The following is a 15,590-nucleotide window of genomic DNA, read 5'->3' on the forward strand; positions in this document are numbered from 1 at the left end:
CCCACGATGTGGCTATGAATTAAGAATAGGGTGTGACTGTGTTTGAACTCGGGTGATCATACAAGAAGAACTAACAACTTGTCTGGAATGAGTGAATTTGCTAAAAATGCAAGTTCTGTCTGTCCTTTAAAAAAAGAAATCCCACAAATGCAGGAGAACCGAGCGCAGCTCCTCAGCGACTTTTTTTTTTTTTTTTAACCTGTCACCTCCTTTATCAGTCCCGCTTTTTAAACAAGAAAACGCTTTTCTCCTCACTGATATCCTTCAAATGTCTCGTCCTATTGATGGGTCACAGGTGGACGGCTTTCATCCCGCGGTCCACCACGCAGTCAGATGCTGGAAGTCCCTCTGCTGTAACACCGGGGACCATCGGAGGGATTTTAGGATCAGAGCACGACACAGGAAAAAAAATTAAAAAAATTAAAAAAGATAAGACAAGAAAATAAATCCCCTTCTTCTTCTAATCGCCTTCAAGATGATACATGTGGAGGAAAATATCTTTTAGAGACCCGCATATTCCTCCTGGAGATACTAACCGAGGCGTCAAAATTAAGAAGAGCCAGTGGGGACACAAACACACACACACACACAAATAAAAATCAGTAGCCTCCAGAAATTACATGGTGTGTCAGTGGAAGGATGCCGCGCTAATCAGTCTTTGGGATGGGTGAAGGCTGTGGGAGGGAGGTGCATGCAGGAGGAGGAGGAGGAGGAGGAGGAGGAGGGAGGGTGTGATGCATTGCAGCAGAGGGATGGTGAAAGAAAAGGAGGAGGAGGAGGGAGAGGTATAGAGCCGTTGTTATGGCAACAGTGATTTTATGTGATTCATCCCTTCCAGAAACCCCCACGTGTTGGCAAAGAAAACAGTCAGGTCTTAAACTGGAAAAGTACGCCAATATAACAGAAAAAAAATCCCATAGCATATCATAAGAACATTATGTGAATTATGATTTAAACCATTGTTCATGTGTGGATCACCAAGACACGTTAAATCAAAGAAAATAACTTAAAAAGTCCGAACACTTGATACCAACAGTCCCAGGATGTTAAAAACCAAGGCAGACCCAAGATTTAAGATTCCTAAGTTTAATGTCACATACAGAAGAATCAGTGAGGTGAAATGCAAGGTTGTGCTAAAAGACTAGTGTGAATATAAAGAAGAAACATAAAGTTTGAAAGCTGATTTAAGATAATTTATAGATTTACTGTGTCTGTAAGAGTGTAAACATGTGCAGGGCAGTGCAAAGCTGTGAGAAGACATGTAAGATAAAAATTAAACATTAAAACCTTTAGACGAGTGCATGCATTGGGTCTTCCTTGCCTTTTTCAAATGTACATATTACTGATATTTTTCATATTGTGGTGTGTTACTCATTGACGATACCCAAACTGTTCAATGACTGACTCTTATCAAACTCAATTATTTTTAAATATTCAACAAATGGTGAAGGATTTATTGCATTTATTATATTTAGATATCCCTCCTGCTTTACCTGATGTCAGACTCACATAAGACACTTGGTGAATGTCTGGTGGATGTTAAAAGGGTTAAGAAAAACTAAACGTTTGTCATTAAATATCTCATCAATTCAATGTACTCACCATCAGCCCACATGTACAGGCAAACACATGCTCACATGACCACAGGTGCATGGATGCCCTCAAATCAGTCCACTGAGTGTGTGATTATGTGTATGTGTGTGTGTGTGTTTGTGTGCTGATCTCCCGTTTTGGCCATTTCATTATGCCAGCAGTGAGGATTACTGTGCTGATTGCATCCCTGTCCTCGTCCTGACAAATGCACCGTGTGTCTGCATGTGTATGTGTATGTGGGTGACCTTCCTGTCCCTAATTCCACCAATGCCCCTTTTGATTTTTTTTTTTTTTTTTTAATAAATATGTGGATTAACTTCAGTCACAGCAGAAACACCAGTGAGGATGAATGCATATCACTCATCCAGTAAGACACATTTAGGATAAAAATGTTTTATTAATTACATATATAAACTTATCTTGTGATTGTAATACAAAAAGGCAGATTTCATGCATTTACAGGTGATGCATTTTATTTTAGTGACTGTGTTTTTTCTCTGGTTTTGCTTTTTGTTTTTACATCTGCTCAGCTGTTTAATTACTTGTTGTTTATGCTTAAACTTATGACAATGACAGAAAAATATATTTAGGAGGAAGAGGGTCACGCACAGTGGTTGCAGTTTGTGCAACTGCCCATTTTCACCTTTAGAGGGAGTTGAAGTACCATTAGGACTTCTTTTCATTTTGGGAACCGAGACTGAAATCAGAAACAGAAAAACCATAACTGAAGAACCTGTTGTTGAGGGAAAATCAAAACCAACTCACAAATACCAGTGTCAATATGAAACAGTACATACAAAACAAAAGCTTGTGGCCTCAGTTACAGAAGATGCTGGAATCACTCCTTTGCATTCCTTTAAGGTCCTGGTCCATATTGACATGATGTCATGTCTGATCTGATGTGATGATTAAATCACATAATTTCTGCAGCTTTCTCAGCTGCACAATTTCCTGTTCCATCAAATCCCAAAGGGTTATATGGGATTCGGATCTGGTGAAGCGGAAGCCCACTGAAGTACACTGAACTTGTTGTCATGCTTCTGTTTGAGACGACTTTTGCTTTTTGGGACATTGAACATTATCATGCTGGAAGCTGCCAGAAGATGGTAAATTGTGGCCATAAAGGGATGCACATGGTCAACAACAATACTCAGATAGGCTGCGACATTCAGACCATGATTCATTGGTATTAAGGGGCCCAAAGTGAGCCAAGGAAACATTCCCCACACCTTTACAGCCACCACCACCAGTCTGGACTGTTGACTGTTGACTCCAGACAGGTTGGGTCCTGGGATTGAAGAGATATGGTCAAACTCTGCGTTTGCACATCATTAGGGCAATTATCAGGCTCAGAAGGACGGTGCTGGGGACCAGAAGGAGAGCTGCATACAGGAGCCACGGCTCTGGAAACTTCCCCTCACCTGACTCTGAGGAATACAAAACCACTGGTGTGAGGTGTTGTCCTAATTTAAGCACACATGTATACAGTATTGGATTTATTGCAATCATTTCTTCTGTAAATGCAAATTTAAATTTTCTTAAACAACAGAAGCAGCAGAAAGCGAGCACTTGCGGGTGTTTGAGACAGACTCACCAGAGACAGGTTGACGTGGTGTGAAAATATTCTTTTCAGCGTCTCCACCTTCTTCGCTTCTCGCTGCAGAGAGGAAAACATTTAGATCAAACAAGTCTTTAATGTGACTTTTGTGATGGTATATACACAACCTGATATACATGATTTCTGGGCATTTTGAACTAGAGCAGCTTTGAAGTGATATTCACTGACATTTTCACCTTTTAAGTTTTTAGTTGAGCCAATACACTGTGGAGACAAGTTTTTGTTCACGTGTGGGCTAGGACCAGAATCAACTGACAATTAAGTGAGTGTGCATCCTACTGAGTGACTCAAAAGAAAGGACTTTCCATCAAGAAAATAAGCTCACATCACAGACACAAGTCTGTCTAAAAAAAAAATGATAATAAAATAATTGTGCCAATATGAACACTAAAAAGGTTTTGCTTTCTACAGTCATTCATCCTGTTTATTCTGACCATTAAAAGATAACTTCCTAATATGCTTCTAATGCAATGTGATGTGTTGGGACACAAAATGCACAGTGCTCATTCCGTTCAAAAATATATTTAGCTAACTTTAACTGATGTTAACACGAAGTTTGAGCAGTCTGAGTGAAAAAAAAAAAGAAAAGAATATCACCTGTACTACAGCCTAGCTCTTATTTCTTATCACTACCACTTGTTACCATGTAATAATAGATAAACTTTTTCAAAAATCAGCAGAAGCTGATGAGCGTCAGGATGTAATGTGCGTAAAAACTAGATCAAATGAGGGAGCTTCTTACTGGAAGGAAGGTAGTTGAAGATGTTTTTCGTTATAATATCGTCGTTCAGGTGCAGCTGACACTCATATTTTCCACCGCTCTGCAGAGAAATAGTCTGAGAGAGCGTCACGTAGGGCAGAGCTGCAACGTCGTCTCCGGGAACCAAGTCAACCGTTTGTAATTTATTTCCATTGTGAGAAATGGACAGAACAAATCCGGGTTCCCGAGTCACGTTAACTTCACAGCGGAGCAGAGACTCGTTGTTATTGGTGAGGTTAAAGATCATGGTGTCTGAAATGAGATGCAGATACGCAGCAGGTGAGGGCACACTGACAGGCGCAGTAATTTGCGTTGCACGTTGAAACCTCTAAACTCAACAGATTCATACGCTATCAGGTTAAGCATTAAAAAAAATCGTTAACCTGATTTCTCCTAGTCCTTCATCCTCATTAAGGAAATGTTACTACAAAAAGTCAACAATAACCAGGAGACTTGAATCTTAAAGCATAAATACTGACACTGACAAATACTGAATACAAAGTTATGTTGTTGGGATATTTCAGTGAGGACCAAAGTTGTGGACTGACAGGCTGACATTACCATAGTTAGAGTCTATAGAACTTCTATAGAGATGTGTGGTCCACTCACCCAGTAACTAACTGTAAATGCAAAATGTCTTTGAATTTACCATAAATCATCAGTAAAGTTTCGTTTCCTTTCCTCCTAAAACTTCCATGCCTCTCTGTGGTGATTGAAAGTTTGCACAGGTATTTCCCATTATCTGCCCACTGGACATTTTTGAGAAGTATGGACTTGTTTGAAGAGGTTTGGTTTTTGTCCAGAAGGTCTACACGTCCGGCATATTTCTCAGAAGGGACCCACAGTCTGGAATTTTCCTGCGTTAAGTAAACCCAATACAGAACTGGTGTAGTCAGCACCTTCTCATCGTGGGAAACCTTAAGGTGGCATGGCATCAGAACATCATTACCCAGAGCGGTGGTGAGCACGGGGGGCTGGTGAACTGCGACCCGCGAGTAGGTGCCTGAAAAATTAAAAAAAAAAAAAAAAAAAAAGACAGGGATGTTGCATAACTGTGATAATTTCCTGTGAGAAAAGGTATTCACTACATCTTTTGTCAAAAAAAAAAAGTTTAACTTCCTCTCCTGTGTTGTTTTGTTAGAATTGGGTTGTGGTGGTTTGTGGTTGTAAATACAGATACAGGTGGCAGTTGACAGGGTGAAAGCAAAGACCATGTTTTTTCATTGAGGACTAATTTTAGAGTGAACAGTTCTGAATTTATAAGCATGTGATAGTTGCAATGCTAACTGCATTCTGTTTTTCAGAAAATTTAGAAACCATGTTCCCATCTGTTGAACTCTTGAGCATCGCACTTTATATTCACAGGTTATGTGTCATTAGGATAAACAGCAACCATCCCTCAAAAGGCTGACTGTGCACTTATACAACATAAAAATCCAAATTTAGATACATGAAGAGATGCACAGTTCAGGTGGAGCTGAAATGCTGAAAGAAGGGTGAGGCACTTGCCCATCAAACTACGTGATACCAAACTTTAGCAAACAAAAGAAGCAGTGAAAATACAGATAAAATTTAAAAAATAATGCTCTTCTTAAGGAGAAATTGGGCATTTTACTTTCAACTTCAGTTCATTTAGAACTTTTTTTTTTAACCTTTAGTAGAAGGATTTACAACCTCTACTGTATGTTGGCTTAAGCTTTAACTTGTTGAGGCTGCCGCTTCCTAAAACACTGGTCTTTGCAGCAGAGAAGGCAAGTGCTTGTAACTTTTGCTTCAGGGTAAAAAGGCAGACAAAAAATTTAGAGGACGAAGAATGTAGTTTCCTGCTTCCTGCCTCAGCACAGTCACACAGTCTCGCACTCAAAAAAAAGTGAAAATAACAAATTTTCAGATGAAATATTTAGAATTTTGAGATTTGAAGGCAAAAATATAAATTGAATGACTTTTCTCATGATGCCCAAACAATAGGTAGTGCATTACCAATTTAGATTTTGTCATGTCTAATAATTTTCCTGAAAAAAAAAATGTACAGGAGCTTTGAAATGTGTATTGTTCACAAACAATTTATAAAGATGTGTCTCAACTAACAATGTAAGAAGCAGTAATATAATGTTAATATAATGTTACGTTTGAGGATTTGCCCTCTGTAGATTTATCATAGACCTAATGTAGAGGTAAAAAAAATGTTAGCAACTTGAGATCAGACAACAGCTGTTAGTTAAAGACAGTTCATCTAACCTGAAGCCTGTTTTTGTTTCCATGTGCGTCCACACACCTGTGTCAGTACCAGAGCCAGCAAATCACTAAAGAGAGCTTTCACAGAAACCCACATACAGATTAGATGGCTTTTTAAATTTTACCTGAGACCATGAAGTAGAGAAATATCCATGTCGTCAACCCCATTTTGTCAAAACTAAGTTGTGATCCAACTTGGACAGAACGATCTGCAACATGTCTCTCGATTAAAGATATATTACTCTGCACAGATCAAATATATGAAGGCGTCGGTACCACGACTTCCTCAGAAGCAGGAAGATATTACTCATAACTTTGAAACACTGGAAAAAAAAAAGATTTTTTTTCAGTTGTTTATTATTGTTGAAAGTACAAAGTTAGTATTACTTCACTAAGAACTGAAGATTTATTTTTCAAGTAAAATAAAGTATATAATACATTTATTTTTAAAAATCACAACTAGGCATTGAAACTGAAAGTGCAGAACATTAAAGTTTACAAAATAATCTCCACTCAACCTCCAGGCGATTGTTGGAGACTGAAAAAAGTCTTTATCAGCAGATGAAGTTTTTTCAGTTGTTGTGAAATTGTTCAAACTTTCCTTTACTCTAAGCACTTTTAGGATTTTAGGATGTTTGCCGGTTAATTCAGCAGCAGTGTCCACTCGAGGTCCACTTACTTGTTTGTACTTGAACTTCTGACTGTGTCACAAGCAAGTTGATGGATATAGTTCAGTCGAATGTTGTGCCCAAGATCAAGAATGTTCAACACAAACCAATGTGAACAAGAAATCCTTCATTCTGCTGACGAAAACCATGTGATCGAAAGCTCCAGGAGAAGTGAGTAAGACAACGCAAGTAGAGATTGTCTTTTTTACGCGTTTAAATGTCAAGAATGAGCTTCTGATGATTTATTTTACTCTTGTCTTTGTCACTTTAACTTGTGTTTCAACAGCCAACAGGGATGACCAATAGATGATTAGACATACTGATGCCCTTTGAACCCACTACTATCCTCCCAGATAAACCTTGGGCTATATGCATTTCTGACATGCAAAAGTTGCTCTTTGCGTGTGGCTTCCCACACAAGAGAGGTTCTATAGTGCCATCCACTATGTTTTCTCACTGATCCACTGTTGATTCAACTGTGAATAGTAACTGCTATGAATGCTGTGTTATAAGCCCCCTTTGCTTTCACACAGGCTTTGCAGGGGTGTGCAGACCATCACCCCTGCACAAGAATTTCCAACACACCCACTTGTGTCACTGGTAAAAGTTTGGAAAAGGTGTTTCAGAAGAACGCTACTTTCATGAAGAATCTTGAGCCATTCTGTGATTTATTCTGTCACTTTTATACATTAGATTTATATGAAAGATGGGTTAATGTGTCTAAGATGGTTAAACAGGATGTGATTAATATTTGTCAGTTAGTACAAAGTGTTGTTTTCGTAGTCACGGAAAAGTTAGATGTAGTACTAATTCTGAAACCATCCATTCTGAAAAATAAAAAATAACCTGCCTTCATAATTTAGCCAGAGGCGGAAAAAGGGAGACGTATATTTTTACTCAAGAACTGTACCTATACGACTGTTTTGACGTAGAGATACTTTACTTACGTCTTTCCATGTTATACTGCTTTCTGTTTCCATTCCACTACATTTCTGTGACAGCTTTAGCTGCAAAATCTTGAAAGAGTTTACACAAGAAAAAATATATGGTAAGCTCAAATACAAGGGTTAAATCAGTGTTTATTTGGGGTCTGTTGTCACAGATGATATACACTGATATCTCAGTTCTGATAAGCAAGACAGAAATAAAATCTAAAGTTAAACATAAGTTTAAAGTAAAGTGGCAAAAGATGTGGGATGTTGAGAGAACAGGTAGAGCAGTATAGAGGAAACGGTGAAATTGCTGGACGTTAGTTTCCGGTGCACACTCCATACCAGCAGGTGGCGGTAATGCGGTTTGCCAACCGCCGTAAAACGTTTAGAAGAAGAACAGGAAGAACTACATTACCCACACAACCTTTCGTGAACGTATTACGTCAAAACGGTAGGCCGTAGTCAGATTCCGACATGGAGGATATCGTAGCTGTGGAAAAGAGCCCGGTACGGATTTGTGAGATAGTTTCCTCTTTTGCACTTTGAATTGGCAGAGTTTTTGTGTTAGGCTTTTGTAAATATACGTTATTGAGCGTTGCTTTCAGTGCGCGTCTGTCGCAGTCTTTTACCGTCCGTTAGCTCATTGACACTGCCGAAACGTAAACCTGCCAATTCATTCCCTACTCAGTGCAGTTGCTATGTCATGCGAGTTAGCTGCTAGCATTAGCACGGTGTTTGTAGCGTTTGAGAAAAAGGATTTAAGCGTTTTTTTTCCTGTAAAACCCTAGCTACCAAAGGTTGATGTCATGTTATCTGGATGATGTGTCCGTGTTTCACCGGTGTGTCGCAAACGGTTTTGAATAGTCTGTTTTTGGGTTTTGCGAACAGCTAAAGTTAGCTAGCTGTTAACAAGCTAAGGGTAGCTAAGCTAGCGATTGTCTGGGTAACAACCGAGCGTACAGTTGTTGTTTATCGCTGTGTTTCTGCAAAGTTATGTTTTTGGTGTATTATGTTCTTAAGCTGTAAATAGTCTGTACCGTAAACATATTTTTTGTTTGTTCAGGTGAAATGTAGCGCAAAGTCTTCATTGATGTATGGTGGTAACTACATTAGTTAGCTTATTTGAAATGCTTTTGTGTTGTTGTTACCTTCACAGGACGATATGCCGGCAATTCTGAGCTCCAGACCTCAGACAGGTCTGTCTTTTCTGGCCCCAGAACCAGAAGATCTCGAGGACCTGTACAGCAGATACAAGGTCTGATACCTGCTCATGTATTTGAGTTAAACGTTACATCCTACCTCTCAGATGTGGTGTTGTTAAATTTCAAATGGCTGCAGTCATTCCACTAATGATAAGTATGGAACAGAAACACTTGAAACAAACTTGTACAAATAACCCTCATGCATAAATTACAGTAGTCTGGCTTCAAACCTCTGAATCTCTGATTCCTCTGTGATTAGAGTGATGTTTTTGATTGAAATAAAATGTCAGTTCAGTCTTATCAGGCTAAACAGAGGGGTTGCAGTACATTTCTCACAGACCATGTTTATCTAAGGTTCGTGCAGTATTTACCCACCTACTTTTGTTTATATTGATTTTTTTAAACATTTAAGTTTCTGGTGATTTAGGTTTTTTGGTGAACCTGTAAAGCAGACTAAAATAAATTGCTTATCAAGAGCAACACACAATAATTACTGTGTAGTTTCTGAAATTTCTGATGCTATATATTTTTAGGGCAGCCTCACACAACGGATCAGATGCAATGTGGGGCTTTCAGTGTGACGAGGTGTCCACTACATGTAATTCTGTTAGAAAATGTGTAATATTGTCTAAGCTTGCATGAATTTTAACATATCCTTTTTTTGTTTTTTTCCAAAAGTGATTTCAAAATGTTTGTTCTTAAATGTTTTAATTATTCTCAACTCTCTGTGTCCACACACAAGCCACCAGCTTGGGACTATGATCCCCAGAAAGCAGATTTATTGTATATTCATCTCCTGCAGGCTCTCACACTGATTTCTTCCTCTACTTTTGTTGTATGTTTGCAGAAGCTGCAGCAGGAGCTGGAATTCCTGGAGGTGCAGGAGGAGTACATAAAAGATGAGCAGAAGAACCTGAAGAAAGAGTTCCTCCATGCTCAGGAGGAGGTGAAGAGGATACAGAGCATCCCACTTGTCATTGGCCAGTTCCTGGAAGCGGTTGACCAGAACACGGCCATTGTTGGCTCCACTACAGGTACCATTAAAAGAAAAAAGCTGCCAAAATGTAAAAACACACAAACCCCAGCCTGAACAGAACTGAGTACAACTGCACCTGGAAGTGGGACCTGAGTCATCGCAGATCTGTTTGTGTCAGCTGTACTCGTAGAGAGTGACCACATAGTTTATGCAAAATAATAAGAAAATTTTAACAACAGTTGTGGCTACTTTATGACTTTATAGTATTTAAAGACGTGTGGCCCCCCCTCAATTCTTGCCCATAAACACTGAAATAGAATCTGTTGTTTTTTGTTGTGCGTTACCTTTTTCATAGATATTTTGGTTGATATTTTGTTTGTGTCAGGTTTAATATTAAGGGGATGATTTCTGCACCAAGGAACAATTAAACTCTTACTAGTATTAAATTTCCAAGATATAAATGGAAAACAAAACAGTATACATTTGAAATGCAAAAATAATGACCATGAAAATAAATAAATAGTTAAAGATGAGAATTAAAAATGAATGGCACAGCAGATGATTCATACAAGCTGTATGTTTGAATGCTTTATCATGTTCTGGCTTTCAGAGTCTTTTGAGAGAACGGGGAAGAGATGTACTGTGTGCTGTCAAATTTTAATTATTCAGCGTGAAGTACATGTTTTAAATCTGTAATGAGTTCTGTTCCTGTATTCTTCCCACTTTTATTCTCCATTGTTCCCCTTTCAGGGTCCAACTACTATGTTCGTATCCTGAGCACCATCGACAGAGAGCTGCTGAAGCCCAACGCCTCAGTGGCCTTGCACAAGCACAGCAACGCCCTTGTAGATGTGCTCCCTCCTGAAGCTGACAGCAGCATCATGATGCTGACGTCAGGTAAAACACTCGCCGCTCACTCACAGGGGATTTCAGGTTGCACGGTCTGTAAACATGTTTAAGTGCGGACAAGCTCAACACAGCAAACCAGAGTGTGACTGTGATCACAAACATATTTTCCAGTAGTATCTCAAAAGATTTTATTAACAATTTTTACTATCAAGCAATCAGTTCATTTTATTTCCTCATTCATAAGTTTATCCATTAAAATGCAAAAGAGGCCATTTTCTAAACATTATGTATATATGTAGCTGGTTTAACCTTCCTTTTCTCTGTGTTTGTGCTCCCAGACCAAAAGCCAGATGTGATGTATGCTGACATTGGTGGTATGGACATCCAGAAGCAGGAAGTCAGAGAAGCAGTGGAGCTGCCACTCACACACTTTGAACTCTACAAACAGGTCAGATATGTAACAGAGACAAAACATGTCAACATTAACCCTGACAAACATGTATAGGTTTAATTATCAACGTGAAGGTAAATATCATGGGTTTGCTCAGTTCAGATGTAGAAAATCTGGGCTAGATTGCTAATATGTTTTTGTTAATCACAAACGATTTGCATTACCACTAACAAGCAGCTGGATTGTAACAGGACTAATCTTTCAATCAGCTCATTTGTGCTTACTGTCTCAGATTGGCATTGACCCACCCAGGGGTGTCCTTATGTATGGACCTCCAGGTTGCGGTAAGACCATGTTGGCCAAGGCTGTGGCACACCACACTACAGGTAAGTCCCCCATACCAGAGGCCTGTATATGTTTGTCACTGCACAGGAATTACATCCTAAATATAATACTGTTGGAGTTTTTATTTATGCAGTCTTTGGTAATGTGATATTGTCTTGTTTTATACTATAATATAGTATAGTATAATATATTTTACACTATATATATACATATACATACATACATATACATATACATATATACAAAGTGACACACAAGGTCATAACACAGATTACTACTAATTACAAGTAATATCTAATAGATTGTTGATACATACTCCTGTATGTACAATGTAAAGAAAATGTAAACTTTGTCATTCTCTTCACCTCCAGCGGCTTTCATCCGTGTGGTGGGCTCTGAGTTTGTTCAGAAGTATTTGGGTGAAGGCCCTCGTATGGTGCGTGACGTCTTCCGGCTGGCAAAGGAAAATGCACCTGCCATCATTTTCATTGATGAGATCGATGCTATCGCCACTAAGCGTTTTGATGCACAGACTGGAGGTGCGAATCTGTGTGGCTCACATCTAGACTTGTTGCATATAAACCCAGCTCATAATGCCCTCTTGTTGTTGTTTCGTTGTCCTACAGTCAAGTCTACCCTGATTACATCTTTGTAAATGCAGTAACATCATGGTAAATGTTTAACCTCTTACCTTGTTGTTTTCTTCTGCAGCTGACAGGGAGGTGCAGAGAATCTTACTTGAGCTGCTTAATCAAATGGACGGCTTTGACCAGAACGTCAATGTCAAGGTGAGCCAAGTCCACCGGGCTCGGGAAGCTCTTAACGTTTCTCTTGTGACTGAACCATTTTTGTATGTGCTGACTCGTGGTGTCAGTTATGGAGCACTGTGTTAGCCATATCAGTCACCAGACAGCTGTCCCTCCTGCCAACCATCCTTTCACTATGCCACTGTCATTGTGCATTGTGTCACGCAGCTTAGAAAACAGCCCTAAGCCTTATATTGTTATTTTTCAAAACTTTAAATGGACATTTTGCTCCTAAGGTATTTGCACATGCAGTACTGCTTAGACTTGTACAAAGACTTAAGTGTATAAAGAGGTTGGCAGTTTGTGTATTTCCACAAACCGTAGAGAGGAAGCACAGTTCAGTATCTACATTTGTTTGTTGCCCTGTTAACACACACATTCAGGGTCTGCTTGCAAAAACTGCAGCGGCAGTGTAAAGTGCGACAGTACATAATTGTCTCTAATTAAGAGCACCCATGGCTTTGTTTACTTTACCAAAATTTTTGTAGGCAATGTAGAAAGTTTTTTGGATAAAAAAACACAGTGACACACTTTGTACATTAAATTGAATCCTGAACAGTTGGTGAGTGATGGATGTTTCAAGTTTCAAAGGATTGGCCAAACCACTTCCCTGGATACTATGGGTGCATTTGGTCCAAGTTCAGCTCATTTTACTTCCTCTCATTAAGCCAGAAACAAACATTTCATATGGGACCAAATGCACCCCAGTATACCATCATGCTCACATGATCTTGTTTGACATTTGAACCCCCCCCTTAGGTGATCATGGCCACGAACAGAGCAGACACACTGGACCCAGCCCTGCTACGTCCTGGTCGTTTGGACAGAAAGATTGAGTTCCCCCTGCCCGACCGCAGGCAGAAACGTCTCATTTTCTCCACCATCACCAGTAAAATGAACCTCTCTGAGGAGGTGGACCTCGAGGACTGTATCCTTTCAGCTCAATAACAGCATGTTTAAATGTTGTTCATGAATGTATAACAAGGTGAGAAATTTACTTTTCCTTATAATGGTAATTTGTGTACAGCATACATGTTTGTATGTGTGCTGTACAATCCTATGTGGTACATGTTTTAATCTAGTACTGATGATGGGTGGGTACATAGATATGTAATGGATGATGGGAAATGGGCTAAATGTCAAGGATGCTAAATTCGTGTTGTTACCGCTGTAGACCATGCAGTGTACAGAGTGGATCTTATGTTAAAATGAAGCCAGTTGGTGCAGTGCAGGTTTTTAAATATTTTAGAGTCATAGCCAGCTGGCAACTCAGTGTAAGAATGTGCCTTTTTGGTGTTTATCTTCCAGTCATACAGGTGTAGACTTGCACACCATCTAACCTAACAGCTCTGAGTGTGAGATGATTTTTGTGAAGGGCTCTCTGCTTACGCTACGAGACTCACTTTATTCCTGAGAACAGCTTAGTGGTTCTGTTTTTGCTGCCCTTAAAATTTAGAAAGTGTTAAAGGTGAACATGCACTGTGTACACTGTATTATTACTGTATGTCTAAATATGGTTGGGATACTCAGATGGTTTGCTTGTATTTTGGCATTGTTGTGTTGTCGTCCTTAACTGATGCACAGATGTGGCCAGACCAGACAAGATCTCCGGGGCTGATATAAACTCCATCTGCCAGGAGGTGAGCTAGAACTTTAATATCTGTTTTTTTTTCTTGGACTAGTGGAAAATGAAAACTAATAAAAAAAAATGGAGAATCTGTTATTTTGTATATATAACAACTAAATATAGAAATATTCATTTTTTGCCTGATTTCTTCTTCTGTTCATTTCTTCCTCGGCTGTCTCAGGCTGGCATGTTGGCAGTGCGTGAAAACAGGTATATCGTCCTGGCCAAAGACTTCGAAAAAGCTTACAAGACCGTCATCAAAAAGGATGAGCAGGAGCACGAGTTCTACAAGTAGAGACAAAATACATCCAGAGTAAAAGGTGTCCAGACACACAAGTTTGTTATTGATTTAAGTCTGTGCGTCTGTATCTACAGTGTGTCTTTTGTGGATTTGCAGTCCCTGACCTGCATTGATTTTTGGACTAAATTTACTGCAACACAAGGCCTAATGTCAGATTAGCCCTGTGTCTCCAGCCTTGAGAAGATACACAACCGTGTGATGGAGTGCTTTTTGTAAAGGCACTCGTCTGGTTCCTAAAAATATCTGGCCCTGACTGTAGCTAGGATAGAAAATTTTTATCTATATGTACTCACTGAACACGACATTGCTTATAAAAAAAAATCATTAAAGTTTTCCATAAAAAAGGTAAACGGTAGCCATTTTTTCCTGCCTTGAAATGTAAGGATATAAGTTGCAGATAATTAATTATAAAAATAACTTTGCTGAGTCTTTAACTAAATGTCTTTGGTGTTTTAGACCGCTGGTCAGACAAAAGTCATAGCAGATTTTTTTCCCCCCAATTTTCTGAAATTTTATGAACCAAATGATTAAGAAAATGATCATTGGTAGCCTGAGATGTGATTAATGTTAGTAAGTCAGCAAATACTTAAGCTGTAGTCTTGCATGGCCTTGCCTTTATCCACACTTTTTTTGTTTTCTGTCAGCAAAATGTTCTTTTGCGAGATGTTGCTAAAGCACTTTAGTCCAACATTTTGAGGCTATTTAGATTGATTAGACAAAATCAATGTGAATAGAGTGAGAATTAACCTGAAAAACATTTGTCAAAAAATGAACCATATCTCACACCCACACACAAAAGCGTTATCTATGCTAGTATCACATCACAACATCTGACACATGCTAATTAATATCTGTATTTAGCCATACATTAGTTGAAGATACTGTTTTGTGGATATACTCCTGCCAGTGTTTGGATCTTGGAGTTGACACAGTCGACCCAAGTGGATGCCAGTGCTAGGCCGGACTTCTTGGTTAGTCCTTAAAGGCCTCCGTCCGTTCTGCTCAGTGGCCCTCTGCTTTTCCTTTTTGAAGTCTGCCCATGAGTCGAAGCAGTGCAGCCTAAGGTTGCAGCTCTCCCTTCACGCCACAAGTGGGGGAAAGATCATTCATAACAGCATCCATGTTGGAGTGTCAGTAAAACAAATACACACCAAGCTACACAGCAAACATCACCTTTGTACACTAGCATTGTGAATTTATGTGGATAAAGTGAGGGCTGATGACCAGAGTCCCTTGGGGAAAAGCTTTGAATGTACTGTCGTACATTTAATACAGGTGAATTAAAAC

The 15,590-nt window shown here is 39.2% G+C and overlaps 2 protein-coding genes across 4 annotated transcripts; one reads left to right on the top strand and one right to left on the bottom strand.

Moving 5' to 3' along the window:
* Positions 1–1,984: 1,984 nt before the first annotated feature.
* LOC121185402 lies at positions 1,985–6,467 on the bottom strand. Of its 3 annotated transcripts, XR_005894362.1 has the most exons (6): positions 6,332–6,467; positions 4,621–4,974; positions 3,954–4,223; positions 3,188–3,250; positions 2,823–3,020; positions 1,985–2,290 (listed from the first exon to the last, which is right to left on the bottom strand). XR_005894362.1 is itself a non-coding variant. In XM_041043458.1 (5 exons), the coding sequence occupies exons 1-5, from the start codon at positions 6,372–6,374 to the stop codon at positions 2,902–2,904; spliced, it is 549 nt and encodes a 182-aa protein (XP_040899392.1). In that variant the 5' UTR covers positions 6,375–6,467; the 3' UTR covers positions 1,985–2,901. The 3 variants fall into 3 exon arrangements, 2 of the variants coding, with proteins under 2 accessions (XP_040899392.1, XP_040899391.1); XM_041043458.1 differs by having other exon boundaries at positions 1,985–3,020; positions 4,921–4,974; XM_041043457.1 differs by having other exon boundaries at positions 1,985–3,020.
* A 1,776-nt stretch (positions 6,468–8,243) lies between these two features.
* psmc4 (proteasome 26S subunit, ATPase 4) lies at positions 8,244–14,960 on the top strand. The gene is made up of 11 exons (XM_041045059.1): positions 8,244–8,313; positions 8,963–9,061; positions 9,856–10,042; positions 10,735–10,881; positions 11,172–11,281; positions 11,517–11,610; positions 11,941–12,108; positions 12,281–12,357; positions 13,135–13,303; positions 13,960–14,015; positions 14,184–14,960. The coding sequence occupies exons 1-11, from the start codon at positions 8,281–8,283 to the stop codon at positions 14,295–14,297; spliced, it is 1,254 nt and encodes a 417-aa protein (XP_040900993.1). The 5' UTR covers positions 8,244–8,280; the 3' UTR covers positions 14,298–14,960.
* Positions 14,961–15,590: the final 630 nt, after the last annotated feature.

This window comes from Toxotes jaculatrix, chromosome 8 (genome assembly GCF_017976425.1).
Source record: "Toxotes jaculatrix isolate fToxJac2 chromosome 8, fToxJac2.pri, whole genome shotgun sequence".
NCBI lineage: Eukaryota > Metazoa > Chordata > Actinopteri > Toxotidae > Toxotes > Toxotes jaculatrix.

What these genes read in the sequence shown, in the direction of transcription:
- LOC121185402 (XM_041043457.1), bottom strand. Translation starts at nt 6,374, where the DNA reads ATGGGGTTGACGACATGGATATTTCTCTACTTCATGGTCTCAG. An exon ending in AACTTTACTGATGATTTATG is followed by an intron (nt 4,224 to 4,620) that starts GTAAATTCAAAG and finishes ATCTCATTTCAG; the next exon opens with ACACCATGATCTTTAACCTC. An exon ending in CTTCAACTACCTTCCTTCCA is followed by an intron (nt 3,251 to 3,953) that starts GTAAGAAGCTCC and finishes TCCTCTCTGCAG; the next exon opens with CGAGAAGCGAAGAAGGTGGA.
- psmc4 (XM_041045059.1), top strand. Translation starts at nt 8,281, where the DNA reads ATGGAGGATATCGTAGCTGTGGAAAAGAGCCCG. An exon ending in CATTGTTGGCTCCACTACAG is followed by an intron (nt 10,043 to 10,734) that starts GTACCATTAAAA and finishes TTCCCCTTTCAG; the next exon opens with GGTCCAACTACTATGTTCGT. An exon ending in CATCATGATGCTGACGTCAG is followed by an intron (nt 10,882 to 11,171) that starts GTAAAACACTCG and finishes TTGTGCTCCCAG; the next exon opens with ACCAAAAGCCAGATGTGATG.